Source organism: Mesitornis unicolor, unplaced genomic scaffold (genome assembly GCF_000695765.1).
Source record: "Mesitornis unicolor isolate BGI_N332 unplaced genomic scaffold, ASM69576v1 scaffold18283, whole genome shotgun sequence".
Classification (NCBI taxonomy): domain Eukaryota; kingdom Metazoa; phylum Chordata; class Aves; order Mesitornithiformes; family Mesitornithidae; genus Mesitornis; species Mesitornis unicolor.
In genome coordinates, this window is record NW_010172804.1 from 40649 (window position 1) to 61860 (window position 21212).

The following is a 21212-nucleotide window of genomic DNA, read 5'->3' on the forward strand; positions in this document are numbered from 1 at the left end:
ACTGTCTTTTATGTTGTTTTTTTTAGTATTTATGAAAGCAAATATCTTCTAGAATAACAGGAGAAGTTAATTTTTCCCTTTGTGAATCCAGGATTGCCTTTTTCTTTTCTGAAAGCAGTGGAGTGTTGGCTGGCTGACACCAACTTGTCACTAGCTTCTGTTTTAAAAAAAACAAAAACCCAGCCAAACAAACACCCTCAAAACAAAAGCCGCATACCATACACACAGAAAAACCTCAACACCATTGCCTGGAAATACTTAGCTTATGTGAATGACTTAGTCTGAATGAGCCTGTTAAACATGCATCATCCTTGTAAATTTGTAAAACGCATGTTCAGTTCTCCTTTTCTCCCTTGTTACTGAAGGCTGTTCAGCATTCACCTTTGTTTCTCTGTGCAAATGACAGACTTTTTTTGCAGACTGTTTTATCTTCAGAAGGGTCCTGTTTCCCTTCCAGGGCCAAAGTCACATGTGCGTACAGCAAGTTGAAGATGAGGATGAATGATTTCCTCTTGAGGAAGACGTGGTCTATTTAAATTTCTATTGATCTGGGGAATAGGGAGGGTTTTTTTTCTTTGATTTTTCTTGTTTGGTTATTGGTTTGGTTTTGTTTGTTGGGTTTTTTTTTTAATCGCTTACACTGTGGGGGCCTCTCTATAAAAATTATTTTTTAATAATGTCAAAATTCATTGGGTTTTCTTGTAACACCTGTGAGGTCTGTTGCAATGGTGAATATTTACTGTGTGCAAGACATTTTTCTGATTGTTGCAAACATCAGTTTTGAATAATGTCTGAAACAAATTTCCTCCATTTATCCACTGCAGAGACTTACAATGAAGACAACAACAGCTTGTCTCTACTACTAAGTAGTTTTCCTCTCAGTAAATAAAAAGTTACAGGATTGGCAGGTTTCCATTTGCACAAGTTTAATTTCTGTCCTAGATTCTGTTCAAGAAATGGCACTTTTGTTCTTTATACATAGTACTGCTGTGCTTGCTACAGATGAAAGTGGCAGTTACTGAGGTGTGTTGACTGGGTGATGTGTGTCCAAACATAATAGGTATGGAGTAGGCAATTTACTATGAGATTGGTTTTCTTCAGTTGATTGACATTACCAAGCCATAGAATGGTGCTGAGACTCTGGATATTACTCATCTAAAGAGAGTTTTGTGACTCTGCACTCTTACAGGTGAAGGAACCCCACTGATTCTCCCTAACTAATCCAGCTTGCTTCTCCAGCACTCCACTGAAAGCCTGGTATTTGAATTTGACTTTAACTTAAGATTTTGTGTTAAAACTCAACAGTATTTTCCTAAGTTCTATTTTAATTAACTTCATTACCACTACCAGATCTGCATGCAGTTTAAGAGGCCCTTAATAAATTCACTTCAGATGGCAAATTCTGTCATGCAGTATTACTGCAGCTCTCTTTATGAGGTGTAGGGTGTATGGCAAAATGCAGTGCTGCTTTAGATGCTGTGATAAGCAATCAGCTATACAAAACACATGCACAAATGAACTGAACTTCACCTGTCAGTTATTCAGTGGAGGTAATTTGTGTGGGTGTATTCACTTGTGGCGATGTCACCTGACATCAATAGACAAAAACAGTAAGCAGCATTGAACAAATGTGCACGAGCAGTGGTGCTCACCTGGAAGAACTTCAGTCTGTTAAGGAAGTCAGTCACATAGCTGCCCAGAGGCTTGACGCTTGGGTAAGACTTAGTCATCCATAGTCCTGGAACTTTACCATTCAGAATGCTGTTTACCACTTCTTCCAGTTCAGCAGACATCACTACTAGCCCCTAAAATAAATTTTGGAAAGGAAGATGTCAGAATACTTTGCTTAACAGCCCTGCTTCAACACCTGAAAATAGACAGTGCTCTGTCCAACAGATGATACGAACCTCTAGCAAAGGAGCAACACTGAAAACAAGAATAATGGACTTGAAGAATTTCATAAAAAAATACTGTGGTCTTCTGTCTGATCCAGTAGTTTGTCACTGGATTGGTCAGAGAAAAGGTCCGTAGCTTCCTTTGGAGAAAACTGCCCATACTGGAAAATTCTTCCCATCCTTCCTCAGAAACATAACCTTCCCACAGCACTTCTGAGTTTTACTAACTGTAAATGTTGGTTTTTTTTAATTTATAGTTTCCTTTAAACTCTGTGACATTGCTGTAGGTGCCTTACTCTAAAGTGGCAGACTTTTCAGCTTGTAGTTTGGCTTTAATGGGGAGAGGAGTGGTGTTTGTGGGGTTTTTTTGTATGTTTCTTTAAATACCTTAAGCCACAGTAGGAGAATTTAAAGTTACTCAAACTGACTTCTTCCTGACTATTTTCTTTATTTTGCACAGCTGTAGCTTTTATTTCTACTGAGAACAAATATTGACTTTAGGCTGTGGTATCTTAACTGGAATCCTCACTGGCAGTAATGTGCTATTTGAGGTGTTGAGGAGATCTGCTTTCATCCGTAAGAAATTGTGTGAAGTGCTTCAGTCTTTCATACCAGTGAGGCACAAAAACGGATGTGAACCTAGTTACTGCTTGTCTTATTTGCTAGCAAATCTGTCATTAAAAACTGCCTAGTTTGGTTTCTCTGCAGTAGGCACAGTAGTACTTTTATATTGCATTGTACTCCTATCAGTTTTAAGGTACAGATCAATAAACCAGTTTGTAATCTGGATTCTTTTAAAGTTTTTGACTGACTGACCTGAGTCAGACTTCACGGTCATTCTCTAAGGTACTTGCATTAATACCTAGGTTCTAGGTATATGCCTTTAAAGGTTATCTGCAGCTCACCTTTACCGCTTTCTGGATGTTAACACAAGAGTCCCGTATTGTCTGCAATAACTTGTTAAAGCGTCCCATCTCTTGGACAAGCACAGTATTCATGCTTTCAGTATACGTGGTTGGATATTTTCTCATTGCTGCTTCAATGTCAAAATCTGAAGGAAGTTTGCTCAGGATGTTGCCTGTGACTTCGTTAACAACTTCATCGGTGGATTTTGCACCACCACCAGATGCCCGGGACTAGAGAAAGGCAAAAGTATTGATTTATTTTGAGAAAGTGGACTTACTAGAGTGAGTAGTTAAAATACAGGAAAATAGAGCTGTTATAAATGCATTGTTTAAAAGATCATTACAGTTCCAACACTCTTCCCCAGTGATTGGAACTATTTGTTTCAATTTCCTGTGTTATTGCAATAAGTTTTTAGCTTAGAATTAACAAAATCTGCTTGCTAACAAATTTGTCCTCCTCATTTTTTCTTCTGAAATCCCACTGTAAACCAGTCTTCCTCAACCAATCTCTCATGTACCCAGCAGCACCCCTGGTTCACCAGGCACAGAGCCGTGCCAAGGTCTGTCTCACTGCCCCTCCATGTCCCTCTTGGTTTCTATATTCAGCTCTTCATTTTCCTCATGAAGCTTACAGGAACTATAGTATCCCTAGATTGTACCTGGCTTACAAACTGGACTGAAACCATCCAAGAATTGGAAAACTGTTGAAAGCCAGAGTGAGTAGAAGATAAACAAACTGACCATGCAATCACAGAAGCTATGTTTCCTTAGGAGGAAAATCAGGAAAAATACAAAACCAGAACAGCCTTAAAAGATTCTTAAGTGGAACAGTAATTTCACCAGAATGGAAATGCAACACAATACAGTACAGTAAAAACTGGGAAAAAAAATCTGAACATACTAATGTAGAGTAGAAAGTTATGTTACGATAGTGTGTGACTTCCACTCTTTGCATACCTCTGTAAGAAGAATGTTATCAAGTAACAGTTGTGTTTCTGACTGATCCTTAGTAATATCAGCATTTGCATTCATTCCAAATATCTCTGGGGAAGGGTTCAGTGGAAGTGTCTTTGTATACTCAATATAGCTTTGGTACTGAAAAAAAGAAAAAACAGACTCAAAAGGAAGTGCAGAGAAGGCCAATCAGGCCATGACAGGCTGCAAGCTGTGTCTCAAAACTGCCACAAACTTTCCTAGTATAACGAACACTGTGTGTAAACTAAGATATAAAAGGAACTACAGGGGCTGACTGCCTCACAAAGTCCTTTGATCCAGCCTCTTACCCTGAAATCAGGATTGGCTTTGCTTAAATAATTTCTGACAAAATTTCTGACAGCTGTTGGAAATTCTCTTAGAAAAATAAGGTATCTGGTGCAAGTGGCTGCAGCCACTTTCTGGGCCCACTGCTTGCCAAGTATCCGAAGGCATTTTGCTGATGTATAACATAACTCTCCTGTGTGATAAATTAAGTTGATTACTATGTCCTTTCTACTTCTAGCAGATATGATCAACTAAGTATCTTACTCCTGTTTTATAATGCTTTTAACTTCAGCAGGCTGTGTTTTTCCCTTATTGTCCTCTAAGTGTGCTGACTCACACAGACCAAAGTCAGTAATTGGTAGTAGTTGGGGTGTTTTTTTACATCATTTCAGTTTCTTAGAAGTCACTGACACGAGTCCTGATAGAATGTGAAATTAGGCCACAAAAGCTAGCAGTGACAGCAGTAAGCCCTGAGGCACACATCATGTCACTAAAGACAGATCTATATTTTATTTTTAAAAAAGCTGTTGGTAATTCCATTGTTCTGGGATACTTACATCTCCTTCGGGAGGAGCAAAATAAAGGCCACTTGGATCAAATTTGTAATCGGCATTTGTAATGATTTCCGAGCAGAAGAACATGTTTAGAACACTATGGAGCGTACGCCGATCCCAGTCGTCTGTGACTCTGCCACCATAATTACATTCTCCAGTCATATAGCGAATGGCATCATATGGCACCTCCTGAAGAAAGCAAGACAATGATCTGAACTGCAGCCTAGCAAATCTCTGAACAACCGTATTGGCTTCATTGGTATTATTTGGAAGTCATTCAGAATTCTTACTGGAAAGTTTTAAAGCTGTTATTTACTTCTGCTAGTTCATGCTTATACCATTGATCACCTGATCTTCAGATACTCATGAAGTCATACAGCATTACTTCTTTTGAATTGTAATAGCACCAAAAATGCAGCTGGAACTCCCTGAGTACAGGTTTATGAAAAACTGCTACAAAATTCTCTCTACTTGTTCGGCTATACATACTTCTAAAATAAATTTATGCTGTCACAGCCATACCTGTCCTTATAGATTTTATTTTATTTTTATTTTTTAGAAAATAAAATCAAACATGTTTATTAAGGTTGGGAGAAGAGCATAAAAGGACCAAATTATGAGTGATAAGAGATAAATTATTTACAGGAAGTCAGGGCAAGAGTGAATGATTGAGAAATGGAATAAAGCAAACCAGTCAAAAGAAGTACCAAGAAACCTGTTTGCTACATACAAGTTAGTATCTTTCAGGAAAAAAGCTTCCCTCCCTGCTAGGCACTACATTTGCTCATCAGCTTTGACCATATAAGGGGAGGACATCTCCCTTGGAACCTCAGAGCTTCACTCTCCCACATGAAAAGAAAATTGCACCTTCATGAAGTCGCTTTCTCATGCTGAAACACAATTTACCTTTTAACCATACTGATAATAAAAACACTTCAGGCTGACAGTGGTTTGAAAATAGCACCTCCTTCCTTCCCCATCTGTAACTTCCACAGTTTCTAGCTATAGTGGGGTGTTTAGGAAACTGGAACATAAAGAAGTGTCATGTATTGCTAGCAAATTCCAGGGCGGGTGCTATGCAACACTGCCTAACTCTGAGAACAGGGAAGGAACCGTCGTCATCTGCCAAATCTGTACAAATAGATCAAGGTTGTTAATGCTCTGGAACAGTCCAGTGTCTAGTATTATCCCTATCATTAAGTAAATCACAGTTAAATTAAGTGGTTTAGTACAGTATTTTACAGTTTGCAGCAACATCACCAAGAGGTGAATCCACAGGTTCTACCTAGAGATAGGGCAAGATTCCAATGAATAAGGCAACTATGTGGAAGAAACCCTGCTCTATTCTGCATGGCAGAACTCCTAAATTGTAATTTGAAAGTTTCCCACATTAGTTATACACTGATCATGGTTCACTAGCTACTTGAAATTAATGTGGTTAGCACTATTGCAAGTAGACCTTGGTTTCTACTTCACTGCCCACACCAAACTTCAGCCTGCACTGGTACATGCACTAACAGTCTTAGAAAGTCCAAGCAAGGAGCAGTGACCACTGTGAGAGCTTGCTGTACCTCATACTGGTCGAGGAAGGTGTGCAACTGCTGCACACTGATGCGCAGGTCGGTCTCATTGAACTCGTAGGGAATGTTCCAACCCAACGGCCCAAAATTCCGCCTTTCTTGCACCAGTGCATGGAAGAAGCAGAGGCCGTACAGCAATGTCTTGAACTCAGCCTTAAAACCAGATGCATCACCATTAATAATTCATGGCTGGTTTAAACTGTTTCATTTTTTTCTCACATCCTGCACAACAGGGCTGTCTTTGAGCCACTTTAAAACCCAGCATCTCCTGCTCTAGTAACATAGTGTTTATGAGTCAGGGTAGCTTTTCTTTACATATGAAGGCCTTCAGTAGGAAGTAATCAAATTGTCATAAGCATTGGTTCTAAATACTCTCTTAAATCAGGGTGAACCCTCAAAGCAATTTCATTTTTAAAGCTATATATTCATGTATATGACACATACAACTATGTGTATGAGACTATGTACTTAGGAAATTTTTTTTTGCACCATTGTTTTATAAAACATTGTTCACATAATATTTCTGCTTTTTATTTCCTCTCCCCCCCCTCCCCAACCCATTATCAAGATAGGTTTCAGGCCTTTAAAGAAAAACTTCAGGTAAGAACTTTTGTTTTTCACTTGAGACCATTTACAAAGTATATGACCTGATTTAGAAGAACTGTATTAATTATAGAAAAAATAATGTAAAATATGCATGCAAACAGAGCCCTAATCATGAAAAGAGTAGTTAAGATTTTTCCCAGTCTTACCTATTTTAAAAAAAAAAAGAGCTGTATTATTAATGCCATAGCAGAAAAAACTCAATTGAAGAAGTAGGAGACTAGCAATAAAATAAAAAATAAATTAACTTCATTATCACAGTAACCAAAACCCATTTCATTGTAGTAGAAGACAACTATTTAATTTGGGAGTTTTTTTCACGCACCTCCCCCCCAAGCATACATTCACAGTCATAGGGGCCTGGTTTAACTGATTTACAAAGTTACAATACAACATTACTAACAGGTTTTCTGCAGCTGTTGAAAAAGTGAGGATCAGATACTGGATCCATCTGGTATGAACGAATTATATTGGCCCGTAGACCTTTTGGGGCTTCATTAGTAATCTTCACTCCATTCTGAAGTACAGACACTGGGAACGTGGGAGATGGGTAACTGGTGAGCCAAATTCGGAAATCTGGATGTGTTGTGTCAGGGTTTAGTTCCTACAGTAAACACATGTAAAAACAGGCAACTGTAAGACACAATAGATCAATATATACCTCAAGTGTTATTATTAAAACATTTTGTTTTATAAGTGGGAAAATACACCACTCCAACGTTTAATGTCTTAAATAAGTAAGTACTTATATGTGTTTATAGTGAAAGTCACAGTTATGAATGACAACTTCCCTTCTACAGCTGGCGTGTTTTTATTCAAGACTTCAGTATTTTGAACTAAAATTTGTGGAATATATGAACAAAACCAAATGCAGGCTCTGTACCACAAGAACAATGGAACGTATACTTTGCCCATTTACTTACTGGCATACAGCTGTTCTGGGAAGGACTGTAGTAATAATATGAATATGTTAGAAATGTGTTAAGTTTATTGGGCAGGGGGCAGGGAGAAAGAAATGTACGCTAGTACCTCTTTGGAAACCCAGCTGATCAAGAGTAAAATTCCTTAACATACTGCTTCTCTGCAGCAGTAGACATACGATGAAAGCTCTTGGCCTGAAGAGACTGTTGTAGTGGCTGGGATTTACCATACAAGGAATGGGCCAGACCCAGCACAGTTGTGAGCAATTTGTACTCCAGTAGGCAAGGAAAAACACAGAATCAATACGTGATGATTACCCCTATATATAATGGGAACCATCATGATATATGCTAAGCTGGCTTTTCAGTCACCTGTATAAATCAGACATGCTTTCAAAGGTATTTATAAGAAGAAGATAATACTTATTTTTACCTCACAGACTCTTTCCAGTGTTGGCATCCATGAACTTGCTAGATGGCAATTTTGCAGAACTATCCACGTTCCTTCCTTTACTGCCTTCTCTATCATTTTCATGGCTATTGGGCCTTGGCCTTGGCCAAGAGACAGAGAACTAAGCTTTGTATCACCATATCCCTGCATGCAGAAAGCATATTATAAGTAAGATTAATATTGCAAAAACTATTGCACCTTCTGGCATTAGAGTTCACATCTGTATGTATTCTTGAAATATTTAATGTACAATATATTTTGCAATACAATTAAAATCTTTTTTTCACATCATTCTATTTGACTAAAACCTCTTATCTGTCTTTCAGTGAATAGATCCAACTACGCATCCATTTAATCCAGAACTGTAAAATTCTGACAGTTACAAAATGCTTCTGAAAACAGTATGCTCTTTAAGGACACAGACAACCTACTATAAAATGCAGGCTATATTTAAAGCCTGGTGGTTGGAGACTTGAAGTATGTCTGTAAATCTCAAGAGCACTGAATTCTGTCAGAATAGTAGTCAGGAAATGCAAGAACTACATCTTACCACGAAACAGCAACTTTCTAGAATTATAACAGTACATTTCTACGTAAGAACTTCAGGCTGTTGGGAATTTCTTTGTTTTAAATGCCATAATAATGACAGTCAAAGCCAACAAAAATCCGCATTTGAGTTCTAAGGTGTAGATGATACACAAGATCCTATATTAATACAGTGTTTGTTAATTAATATATGACACATAATGCTTATTAGAAAAAAAACCATCATTTTCAGGTAAGATTCCTTACAATGAACCTTTAAATTATTAGGATTTTGTTCCATTTTTCCATTCTGTATTTGAGATTACACAGACTAATTAGTTAAATAGATTATGACATTACAACATTATAAAATATGCAAAAATTATTTAACAGTTTTTTTATAAACAATAGACAAATTATTCATTCCTAAAAACAGTCCTCTTGGTTAATTAATGCTTTGTGTTAAAGAGAACCATGAGATCAATTTTAACAGGTTTTGGGCATTTAAATTGGGTTTTTGAGCTTACTTTGGCATTTCAACTTTTAGTTAAATAAAGGTCCTTGCTTCATACAAACATACACACGTGCATGCATGCACACACAAGCATCAACTATATATAAAAAGTCTTGAGATATTAAAATACCTGATCATCAGCAAACTTAACAAGGGCTGCCATGGGGTCAGCACCAGGAGAAAGTATAAGTATCAGTGGTGTGCAAGAATGACTATCAGAAAATGCTGTTGACAGATCAAACGGAGGTGGCTCCATAAATCGATGACCCAGGTTGTGAATGATAAATTCCTGCACCATTGGTAGTATCTTAAAAAAAAAGGAAAACTAGAATGAAAGTGTCCTATTTTTGTGTAAGCTTTAACCCATATTACCCTAAACATTTTCATATAAATTTCAAGGACGGTATTCCTGCATATAAAATCAGATACAAGTACAATCCCAGAGGAATCAATGGTCTAGCATGTGTAAATCTAGGCAAAAAAATAGGTTCAAAGATGCTCTAAGAGGGCTGAAATTGGAAGTCCTGTGCAAATGACCCTTAAACTAATTTCTGTCACCACATCTGGACTGACTAATGTGTTTGCATAGGAAGCTGGATTTATTTTTGCATTTAAGCCATCTGTATTATGGAGAGGATTTCAATTTTCAAGTCTCATAATGCAACACCTTTCAAAGGTGTTAAGATCTTGGCTTAGAAAACTGCCCTGTACAGCAGTCTTGCATACACAGGTGTTTTAATTTCCTACCAAAGTTAACTGAGCTCTGTACCAAAATGAAAAACAGTTGATAAAATCACAGCACACTTTGATCCTGTAAACCCTTACAGATAAATTCTTTTAAAGATCACCATTCATTCTATCTCTGAACACACTCTAGAGTATTTCACAATAACCACCACCCCTTTAAAGAAATGCAACAGTATTTGCAAATGTGATACTAATATTTAATCTCTGAACATGAAATTCAAGAAATGGTAATGGTTTCAAATAGCAATGTAAATTCAACTAATTTGGTCACAATCAGTATATTTTTTAATTTTGATATAGAAAATTACTATGTTAGTAACCAGAGATTTTAACTTGCATTTTTGCTACTGCAGTTATAAAATATATAATTTTTATCCTGTATTAGCATTGGTGCTTTCAGTTTATATAGTGTAACTGAGGACCCAGAACACGACACAGGGGGAAAAAGTCCCAGTAGCTTAATTTCTCTTGATTGTCCTGCTCATAAAACTCACCTGTGGTTTTACTGTAAAAACTTAACCTGCTTTACAGGTGCAATGTGTCACCAATTAGTATAATACCTTAAATTTGAGAGCAGGAAGGCAGGCCCTGGGTTATACTAATTACAGGCTTTGTAGATGGAAGTGCTGTTGAAAGAGCTTGGTTCAGCTTCCAAGCTTTTGAGTGATTTTAAGGATATGTATGAATATGAGAACCGTTTAAAAACCTTCACAAACTGGCCTTTTACAGAGAACTGCAAATGCACTCCAGAGAATGTAAGTCTGAAAGTGGATATTTTGACTATGCCTTATTTTTATATATTGTGCCTGAATGTAAAGTCATTGTTAATTATATTCATGTTCATCTGCTAAGCCTGAAGATGATACATTTAATACTCCAACTTTCTTCTGTTCCCTGCTCAGGAATACTGTAGTAGGATGATTGGCTCCTGCATATTCAGTTCACTAGTCTAGCTACAGAACTGAATATAGTTGCTTTTCTTGTTTTCATTTTTTCTGTTCTTGTCACTTAGAAGTTAATTTCTTTTATTATGTACTTTTTCTGAATGCAACTTTTCATTCATAAAAAAGAAGCCCACATTAGAAGAAACAAGAACACATGTAGCAGGAAGGATGAAGTAGCAGAATGACCTCTACTTAAATTTCAGAAATTTAAATTATTTAAATTTTTGAAAACTTAATGTTTATGTCCCTGCAGGCTTTAACCTGAGCATTAAAAAAGTCCACCTGACTTATACTTTGGTACGTACACAAACTTCCAGGCTGGCTCTCGGATGAGACATACTACAAAAGTTATCTGAGAAGGTGTCAAGTTTGAGAACTGGAGCAAACTTAATTTTTAGTGTTCTGACCAGATGTGGTTCTAAAGTGACAGGAAAACATAGAAGTTAAAGATGTAATATTCTAATCACATAATTGATATTTAAAGGCTTGAGCATTAAAAACATCCACCTGACTTATACTTTGGCACGTACACAAAACTTCCAGGCTGGCTCTTGGATGAGACATACTACAAAAGAAGGTGTCAAGTTTGAGAACTGGAGCAAACTTAATTTTTAGTGTTCTGACCAGATGTGGTTCTAAAGTGACAGGAAAACATAGAAGTTAAAGATGTAATATTCTAATCACATAATTGATATTTAAAGGCTCTTTATGTCCATGGTCTTATGCTATGTTTTTTCTCTGAAAGTATACTTTAAAGTCGTGGCTGTGGCAGATCTCACGCACTGAAATGCCTGTGTAGCATGGCATCTACTGGATGCTATCTGGTAGAACAAAGTGACTCTGGTGGCTTGCAGATACCACAACTATGCAAAAATCTATTCACCGCTTGTGGCCTATTCCATGTTCCTTTACTAGTTGCTTATTTACCTGCTTGCAATCCTCACACTTAAAATTTATTTTTCACCCTGATCTATGCTGATAGACATTGTGGGGAAAGGCATTATTTGCAAACTCTCAGAAACGGTTTGCTGATACGAACATGAGGAGCACGTTGGATGAGGCTCTAAACTTCTAAACTGTCACTTGCAGATGGCAAAGGCGGGCTTTGTCCACTGTCCAAATGCAAACGAACCAGATGTGGCAAAATGTTTCTTTTGCTTGATAGAACTGGAAGGCTGGAAACCAACTGATGACCCATGGTAAGCTCCAAACTTCTTTGACAACATCCCCTTACTCGTTATAAAATTACCAATTTCTCTGTAACAGTTCACAAAACTGATGCCTACTGAAAACTTACCTTACCCAGTAACTTTGAAGTAGTTCACAATTTGTTAGTTATACCACATAAAATTCTTCACAGTTCTTTCATTTTTGACTCCAAAGAGAAGGCTTTTGATTCAAAAAAGTAGAAAATAGTTCCTCTCAACATTGTAAACTTTCTCTAAACTCTCCCTTGTATATTCTTGGCACACAACTAACTTATCTGAGATCCACTAAAATCTATTTCATGTGTTTTCTGTATGATACGTTTTCTACTGATAGACAGTAGAAGTACTGAAGAGACCTCTCCAGATTTCTTCATGTCTTAAAATGTAACTTTCATGGTTTTAATACCTGTCCTTATTCTGGATTTATGTTGCAGGGAGGAACACACCAAACGTCACAGCTGTGGCTTTTTATCCCTTACTAAGCACTTTGATGACCTGACAATGGAGGAGTACTACACGCTGGAGATGACAAGGCTGAGAACCTTCCTTGTGAGTGTTAACCAATTAATATAAGATTCAAAGCTAGAATGTGAACATCTATCTCTAAGATTTCCAAGCATCAGCAAGGAGTCACTATGTAAGGCTAGAACATTACTTATTCTGAAGTAATAATTTACATGCATTATTGGCTAAGAAATCTGCACCTAAACACTTATTGGTGTACTCTGTTGTCTAGCTTTTGAAAGAACCTGTTTCCTTTAGAAACTCTAGAAACAGGAAGCCCAAGTAACTAACTAGCAGAAAATTTGTTGTATCCTAATGAAAAAAGATAGAAGTTAAATTTTAAATTCTGAAGAATTACTTGGTTGACCAAATAGTTAAAAAAATTATGTTCTCCACTTGAAAGAATAATATTTAAAAAGATAAGCTTTACTTTTTAATTTATTAATTAATGCTATTCATAATATTTAGCTTGCCTCCCAGGAAAGAACTATAAGTAGCCAACTAGAATTATTGCTACTGATACATAACAATCCTCTGCCAAAAAATAAAGTTGTTTTTTCCAACAACTCATTACATCAGAAAAGACAGCTTGGGTGCAATAATAAATCCAGGAAGCTCTATAATGAGCAGCTCTTTCTTTCTCAGGAGGGATGAACAACATATGTGAAAAGACAAAATCTGATGAGATCATTGCTTCACATCTCCAGTCTTACATGTAAACCAGTCTAATTAAGCTTTCAAACTTTAAAGCCCATTTCAAATGTTTTACAGTTATCCAGTTTTATTCCTCCCCGCTTCTGGGTTTTTATGCATGCCATTCTGTTGACATACAAAACCACACAAAACTGAGCTGCTTCAACTAGTTGATCAAGATCAGCTGATCTTTGATATATGACCTTTAATCCTATGGATAGTAAGAATCAAGTGAATCAAGTTTCCTCATAAGGCATAGTAAAGATTCTGCATCTTACTTCCTGGTGTGCTTGCAGAAGTAAGATCTTTGCCTTGCTGATAATATTCTGTATTGAAAATATACTGGTGACTGTCATGGTCATTTAAGTTTCCTATAAAACAGACTCAGATACATAAAAATAGGATCACATGCCACAGTGGGAGGAGTCTCATACCTTAAAAGGTAGACCAAGAGCAAGAAGATGATGTTATCTAACCTGAACAGTGAATGATTTAGAGCAGTGTTCCAAGGTACAAAAGGGGTCTCAGCCATAATATTACTTTATTACTAAGTACAACAATATTACTGTTGTCATATTACAAATTATTAGTAATATTACTAAGTACAACATATAGAAAACTTGAAGCAGCAGCTTCAAGTGGGGACTCTTTGCCCTCAAGAACAACTTCACCAGTAGCTTGGAGGGCTATGCACTAGGGCTGCTGATATCTTGAAGCACCAATATCTTGATGCATCCTGAGAAGTGAGATCATGCCTCTTCACACAGAAGAAAATAAAACTGAAGTCTCCCTTCCTGATGTGATTTAAAATATAGCTAAACAGTAAGTTCACAATTTACTTCAAAAGAATAAGGACACTAGACTTAAACTGGCAAGCCTGGGTAGGAGTTTCTGAATTAAATGGGGGTCTGCAAATGGAATATATCTGCCAAATTGTTCTGCACCATTCAGACAGCAGTATTACTGACCATAGCCAAAATGAGACTTCTAAGCTAAAATTAGCAGCAGATCAGTGGGTTTCTGAGGATCTAAGTTTTGAATGTAGTTGAACTAAACAGTTAAATTGTCCAACTGAAAGTCTCAATCTTTTGCTTTGCTTTAAGTGCAAAACTGGCAGAAGCATAATAAACTCTTTTGAAGAAGAAGTCACTGCAACTAGGCAGCGTCTTGTGGATAACTTTGTCTCCAAGCATCAGTACACACCACCACCACCAGTGCCTCTCCGTACTGATCCATCTGCCCAAGGCCATGCAAGTTCATACTGCCAGTTAAAACAAGTCCAGGAGAAGTGAAGCGAGAAGTCTGACTCTAAAAGTTTTTATATGGTCCAAACATTCATATCTTTATCTGAGTTCAGTTGTGTGAGGAAGGGTAGAGAATTCCTTTCACAGGCTCTCTGGAACAGAGGTCATAACTGTTTATACTGACTCCTATCTTCTGTAACGTGCTTTGTCATTATGTCTAGGTGTGGACGAATAGTCCCACTAACCTCTGAATATATGAAAAATGGCTAAGCAAATACTTATATTCTAGTTTTTAGTAGGTGGACGTTTTTTGAATAAAGATTCCCAACTGTGCACCTATTGTGATCTGTGCCTCATTCAAGCCTTACAGCTAGACTGACTCAAATTGGAACAGTTCTGCTTCAAAACACTTTCCATAGAACATTTCCATCCAAATGGATCTATGTGTCTGCAATAATTGCTACCTTTAAGCACCCACAGTATCTACACTCCTGATTAGCCTTAAATTATTTTCCCAGATCAGTCAACATTTACTGTAGATAGTGACATTCACTGGAAAAGTTACATAAGAAAAAAATAGCATGTGTACTGAAAAAAGAAGGCAAAAGGTTTGGAAGGTGGTCTCAAAGAGGAAGAGCTCTGGGGATTTTTATGTGTACACTGAAACTTAACAAAAGCTAGAGACCTACACTTCTGTTTTAAAAAGCTTTTCATTACAATTTCAAATTTGCTGGTTTTTGAAATTTCATTAAATCCCTATTTTCTTTTATAATACTGTTGTAGAATGGTTATAGACAACATAGTTGAAATGCATACTTGCAAATAATCTTGTTTTCTAAAATGGACAGACCGTTTTGAAAAAGATGGAAGTTTTGCACGTACTTTGTCAGGTCTCAGGCAGCGAATGACAAGCATCCTTTGGAACTCCCCCAACTTTTCTTGCCACTCTCCAGGAAAATCCTCATGCTGGGGATCCTAAAAGCATATGTAATTCAACATTCTTTAAAGCATTTGTGAATTGTCTATAGTGAGAGTAAATTATCTTTTAACTTGACACATCAATCCATGATGCCTTTTTTCTTAATCTACAGAAATGGGGTTGCCATGATTAGAGCTGCTTTAAAAAAAAAAACAAACACAAAAAAACCAACCCAAAACAAACAAAAAACAAACCAAAACAAAACCAGAAACACAAACCAAAAAACCCCTCAAACATTTAAATATGTGTTTATCTAAGAAGCGTCTCTTATAGCAGAGAAGTTATAGTAATTTTTAAGTGTTTAAAAGATAATAACCTTCTCTAGGGAGCGGAGAATGAATGAGCTGGAGGAAACCTGAAACTGCACCTTATCTCCCTCCTTCTGTTAGAACTGAATTATGGTGTTAGTCTTCAATATTACAATGATAACCATATAATCAATGACAATCACATTACAGTATTACATGATAACTATGAGTTAGGCTGCATCTGAATGCAGAAAATGAGTGCAGGAAAATAAGAATTGGAAAATTTAGACAAACAATGTACAAGAGAACTTTCTTTGTAATTGGTCAGTGAATAATCTAGCTGTTATGGTGTTATTGCAGTCATCAGATTGGGAACAGCAGTGGTTGTGTAGCATGTTAACTTCTTACTAGGCTGAATTACAGTGCCAGCTAGGTATGCCTTTATTGAGACTGGTACTACAGCTCTGCTAGTGAGCCTCTTAAGCTTGTCTGTAGAGGGTTGGGCACAAAGGTATGCAGACAGACCTGCACAAACTGTATGCTGAGCAAATTTGATTTAGCAAATCAAATCATGATGGAGTTCATGTTCTGGAGCCTGGTGCTCTACTTCCCCAACTTCTAAGTACTTAATTTCAGATTGGAATCCAGAATGCTGCATTATTTTTATATTAATATATGGGGAAAATAGGTACCTCAGAATAACATCTATTACAGCTGTTGAAGAATTCAGCTAAAATTTTGCAAGATTTGTAGAGAAAGGAGTGAATTAGGAAACACTGAGGAGTGAAGGTTGCACTGCAGACACCATTGAGTTGTGCCACTCTGCCAAAAACTCCACTTTTCCATGAGAAGAGATACATCAGTAGCTTTGAGATTAAGTCAGCAAGCTAGAGAACTGAGTTTCAGTCCCTACTTCAAGATATGCAATACAACTTTAGATAAAATATGTGGAATCTTTGAATTGGAGAGTTGAAGTCAGGTCTCCCCTGCTTTTGGAAGCAACCTGATCCACAACAGTAGGAGGAGAAAGGTACACCTCATATTCCTTTGAAAAACATTCATATTCAGTGTATGATTGCTGATGACAAAGTGGATCAAGAAACAATGATTTTGTGCCCTCTCTCTTTAACCTACATACACGAAACTGCCCCCTAAATTTGTGTATCACTAACAAGACAGGAAAAAAGAGCTGGTTGCAAATCACTGGGGATAAACTATACTTTACTATAACTGTAAAAATACAGTTATCAAAAAGGAATATTGTGCAAGAACCATTAACTAACATTTTTGAAAATTCCAGTGCATTCACATGAAAGTACTAGTGTTAAAGCTAGATAGGTAATGAAAATGTTTTTGTGTAACAAGTAAAAGGTCTAACAACTCTGCTATGTCCGGACAGTGACAGATAATGCTGTTCCTTTTCATCTAGGACTCAAGCTTCAGTAACTGAGTGTTCCTGGCTTCAGTGTTACTGTTTGTTAGGTTTTTTCATCAGTTACCTGATGACCTGACTCCATAGATTTCATTTTCTTGAATACCACTTAAATGAAGGAATTTTTGTTTATTCCTGTTTGGCTGCATGAATGAACCCATAGCTATCACACACATCTTGAATCTTGACTTCTGAAAGTCAGCACCATTCATTTATATTAGGCATTGTTTTAAAAAGCTGTAATCCCAAAGTGCATAACTTAGTCCCTTCCCTCAATCTCTTTTTCAAATGCCATTGTTTCTCTGTTCATTTTCCAAGCAAGTATTTCCCAAAGAAGAACTAAAGCCCTCAGCTTGCTGTTACCTTTATGTAAATGTCCAAGGAAAGCTTTATCTCTGCCATTCACCTGTTTCCCACAACCTGGACAACTGAAGGACTTACAGCTGCTTAGTTTCTTTAATGTCTCTCATTGTACATTTTATAAGCATTTCCAACCAAAAATCCATTCTTTTCCTTCTCTGTATACTTTAAGCCCATTTTAGATAATAGAAAGGATTTCTAAATCCTTGACATTTACAATTAATAAAACACATAATTAATCTTTTTGAAATGGATATAAGAAGTCCTGGGTCATTTGACTGAACATTGGTGATAAATTTTCATCATTTAAGCTAACAGTGAGAAAAGTGGTTCAATGGACTAGCACACATGGACAGTATGATCTGAACATGGAAGTGGTTATGGTCAGATATGGTGCAAGTAGGACAGAAGGATAATGTTTCTAGTCATTTTCAGGAGGTATGTGTACAATGAGCACTTTTAATATCAAGCAGGAGGGAGCATGATAAGATAAAAAAGGAGTTCATAGTAAGATTAAATATGAAGCACGTGCTTAAATAAGGAGTAAAATTCATATAAAGAGCTTAGATTTTGAGGATAAAGTGATGAAGTTAGATGAAGACAAATTAAGTAATTCATGCATATATCAGGTCTCTGAGAGCTGGGAATCACAGGTCTCCCAAATCCCATTCCAGTTTTTCTACATGACTGGCAATAACTTTTTTTTACACTTATCCAGGTAAACAGCATGCTACATAATACCATGAAAAAGCATTCTCAAAGCATGGTAAACAAATATATAGACTGACAGGGGACAGTGGTTGCCTTACGATTAGCAAATTTCACTATCACCTTAACACTCCAGGTTTTGTTGCCTTTTTTTCCATCCAAATTCAGTTCAAATCATGACCTGCTGTTCAGAAGCCACCTGACAAACTGGCAATAATCTACTGCTACACTCCATTTGCTTAAATATTTACATTCATATACGTAAGAACATACCATGTAAAATGACAGCACTTTCTTTTCCCTGAATAAATATTTTCAATGTGTTAATTAGCTTATGAATGCCAGCAATCAGGAATGTTAACATACCAAGCTGTCATATACCAATTTCCATCCATCCTTCAGTTGTATAAAATCCTTACGAATGTTTTTGAAGCCTGGCAAGTCTTCTAGTCGACAAATTTCATCCCATGATTTTGGAGGAAGCCAGGTACAAGGATTAGAAAAGGGATTGTCCAAACCTATGCCTCCAGTCAACAGAAATTTCCACTCATTCTCATCAATCTACAATGAAAAACACTGTTCTCAGGAGTAAATAAAACATAACAGGTTTCATAAATTATGTAGGAAAATCAATACATTTTTCTGGATTCTTGCACTAGTTGAAAAAGTTTCTGCACAACTACTAGAAGTTTATTTCCAAAGTATTCAGTGCCTGGTTTTCAATTAAACATGAATTTAAGGAATCACAAAACCTAAGGTATGTGCCAATTTAAAGATTCATCTGCTTTCCTAACTTGGAGAATGAACAATGTTAACTGATTTGATTTTTAAACCTACTCTTCAAATCCCAGAATGCTGAAGGAGAAAAATACTGGAAATATTTCAGGGAACCATGCATTTCACAACCTTTTCCTATAGTGCAAGTCTAAATATGAAATAAAAATATCAACCTATTACATGTCTCATTCCTTTCTCAATACTCCTTTATATCAAAATTTCTTTGATGGCTCGAATTTGTAAATTGAAGTCCCTGTGAATGGGAGAACAGTAGCCCATGATTATTTCTATCAGCTCTTGAAAGAATTCACTTCAGTGTACTGCCCAATATACAATTTTTTTCTAAAGTTTTAAGTGTTTCTATATTACACTGAAAGAAACAGCCCCAAGCAGTCATAAGTACTGTTTTGCAGATGCTATGGTTAAAAGGCATGTATTCCCTTCTGAATTAAAAAATCCTGTAAAGAAGTATTTTGTAAAGAATTACTAGAGATTAATAGAAATCAGTTGGTAAAAGTGCTTGCTTTTGAGGAATTCACTGCAAAAATAAATATATTTAGCTCTTTAAGTTAAAAAGATGAGTAGTTTCTTAAATCAATGGTTGAAATTAATTTTTATATGCCCTTAGAACTCAGAATACGTTACATTAAATTTTGCAAAGTGTTCACTGTAAGAATAACACAGGCTGGGCTTTGATATAAGTAACGTTTAGAAAAACACTTATAATCTATCTCAGTTTTGCCATACCTGTTTATTGTATATTTATTTCATTCTAGAGAATCTTTTTCAATGTTTATAATGGCTTATTAAAATAAAACATCACAAAAGTGAGGCCTAAGTAATATGATTATATATAAACTTATTATTCTATTCTTATCCTGTATGTTCCTATTACTAATAGTTTGTAGATGCAGTTTAATATATACCATATAAAAATGCAAATTATTTTAAATTACTGACCAATCTTTCATATTTCAGGAGATTCACAGTTAGACAAAAAGAGAAGAGCAGCTTGTCCTTTTCAAAGAGGGAGCGGCAAACATTGACATAAAGCGAGTAAGTAAAATGGTCCTTGAGAATCTTCAACCTACAGGTGTCAGAAAAAGAACAATCTTCCATTAATATCATTCAACCTATTACAAACCACTTCAATTTCCTTTGTTCTAATAGACTCTCTGGTCAAGTAACCCAAAGCAATCATTAAATGCACGTACCGTTTTGTGAGCAAAATAACATGAAACACATTTAAGTGCGATTCCATGAGTAACACATGATTTTCAGAGGAAGGGAGAGGTCCCTTTTGGGAGGGGCAGAAAACAGCAGCAATTTTAAAATTCGTTATGAACACCAGGGCCAAATTCAAAACAGTCCCTCTTTAAAGGTTATCTGAAACACATTTCCCATTCTACATAGTATTTTCCTTAATATACCATAATACAAATATATTTAAAACTGTGATTTATTATCAGTAATTTCATTTAAATACAAAGCAAGAAAGCTATATATTATTTTATAAAGGTTTACATTGGAATACCTAGCCAAATAAGGAAAAGTCCATTGGGTGGTTAGAAATGCAGCATCTGAATTTGCACAACTACTTCAAATACTTCTTTCAAGGTAGTAACAAAGATGTGGAGAGGTGCTATGGCTTTTTTTCAACTACCTAAGTCACCAATCCCTTGGCAAGGAGCTACTCAGAGGGTATTCCTGCAGTTCAGACATGGTCATCATTCAGAAACATGTGATGCACTATAATTGAATAGAAGTGGGAAGCTTTTGACAGATAGAGAGCAAGCTATGTTGTTTGATATCTGTCTCCTTTTCAGTCTTGTATTTCAATCTGTTTTGTTTTTCCATTAAGCTAACAAGAAATAGAGCATTTTTAATAATATTACTGTAATATATAGACGCTCCTGAATTTTTAATAGCATTTTAAGTACTTTAAAAATTACTGATTCCTCAACAGTTAAATGGATATGCATACAATTTTTACACAAAATACTGACACAAAGATGGCCATCGGACAAAAGGTATACTTTTTGCAAGGTGCAAAAGTAATACGGTTTGCATGAGAAGAGAATGATTAAGAATCTTAGCACACAGCCTGTAGTAAAAAGTGACCAACTAGTACAGATAGCTGAAGACAGTCTCATGCGAAGTA

At 36.3% G+C, this 21212-nt stretch overlaps 1 protein-coding gene across 1 annotated transcript in view; it reads right to left on the reverse strand.

The window, feature by feature from the left end:
• Window positions 1–21212, reverse strand: part of LOC104537594 (dynein heavy chain 7, axonemal-like) — a 55152-nt gene that overhangs the window by 2270 nt on the left and 31670 nt on the right. The window contains exons 23-33 of the mRNA XM_010180526.1: window positions 20012–20138; window positions 18641–18835; window positions 15430–15522; window positions 9338–9514; window positions 8151–8312; window positions 7201–7401; window positions 6186–6347; window positions 4618–4803; window positions 3758–3895; window positions 2801–3031; window positions 1653–1805 (exon numbers count right to left, since the gene is read on the reverse strand). Coding sequence (XP_010178828.1) covers window positions 1653–1805; window positions 2801–3031; window positions 3758–3895; window positions 4618–4803; window positions 6186–6347; window positions 7201–7401; window positions 8151–8312; window positions 9338–9514; window positions 15430–15522; window positions 18641–18835; window positions 20012–20138 — 1825 coding nt within the window. The remainder of the gene's footprint in view (window positions 1–1652; window positions 1806–2800; window positions 3032–3757; window positions 3896–4617; window positions 4804–6185; window positions 6348–7200; window positions 7402–8150; window positions 8313–9337; window positions 9515–15429; window positions 15523–18640; window positions 18836–20011; window positions 20139–21212) is intronic.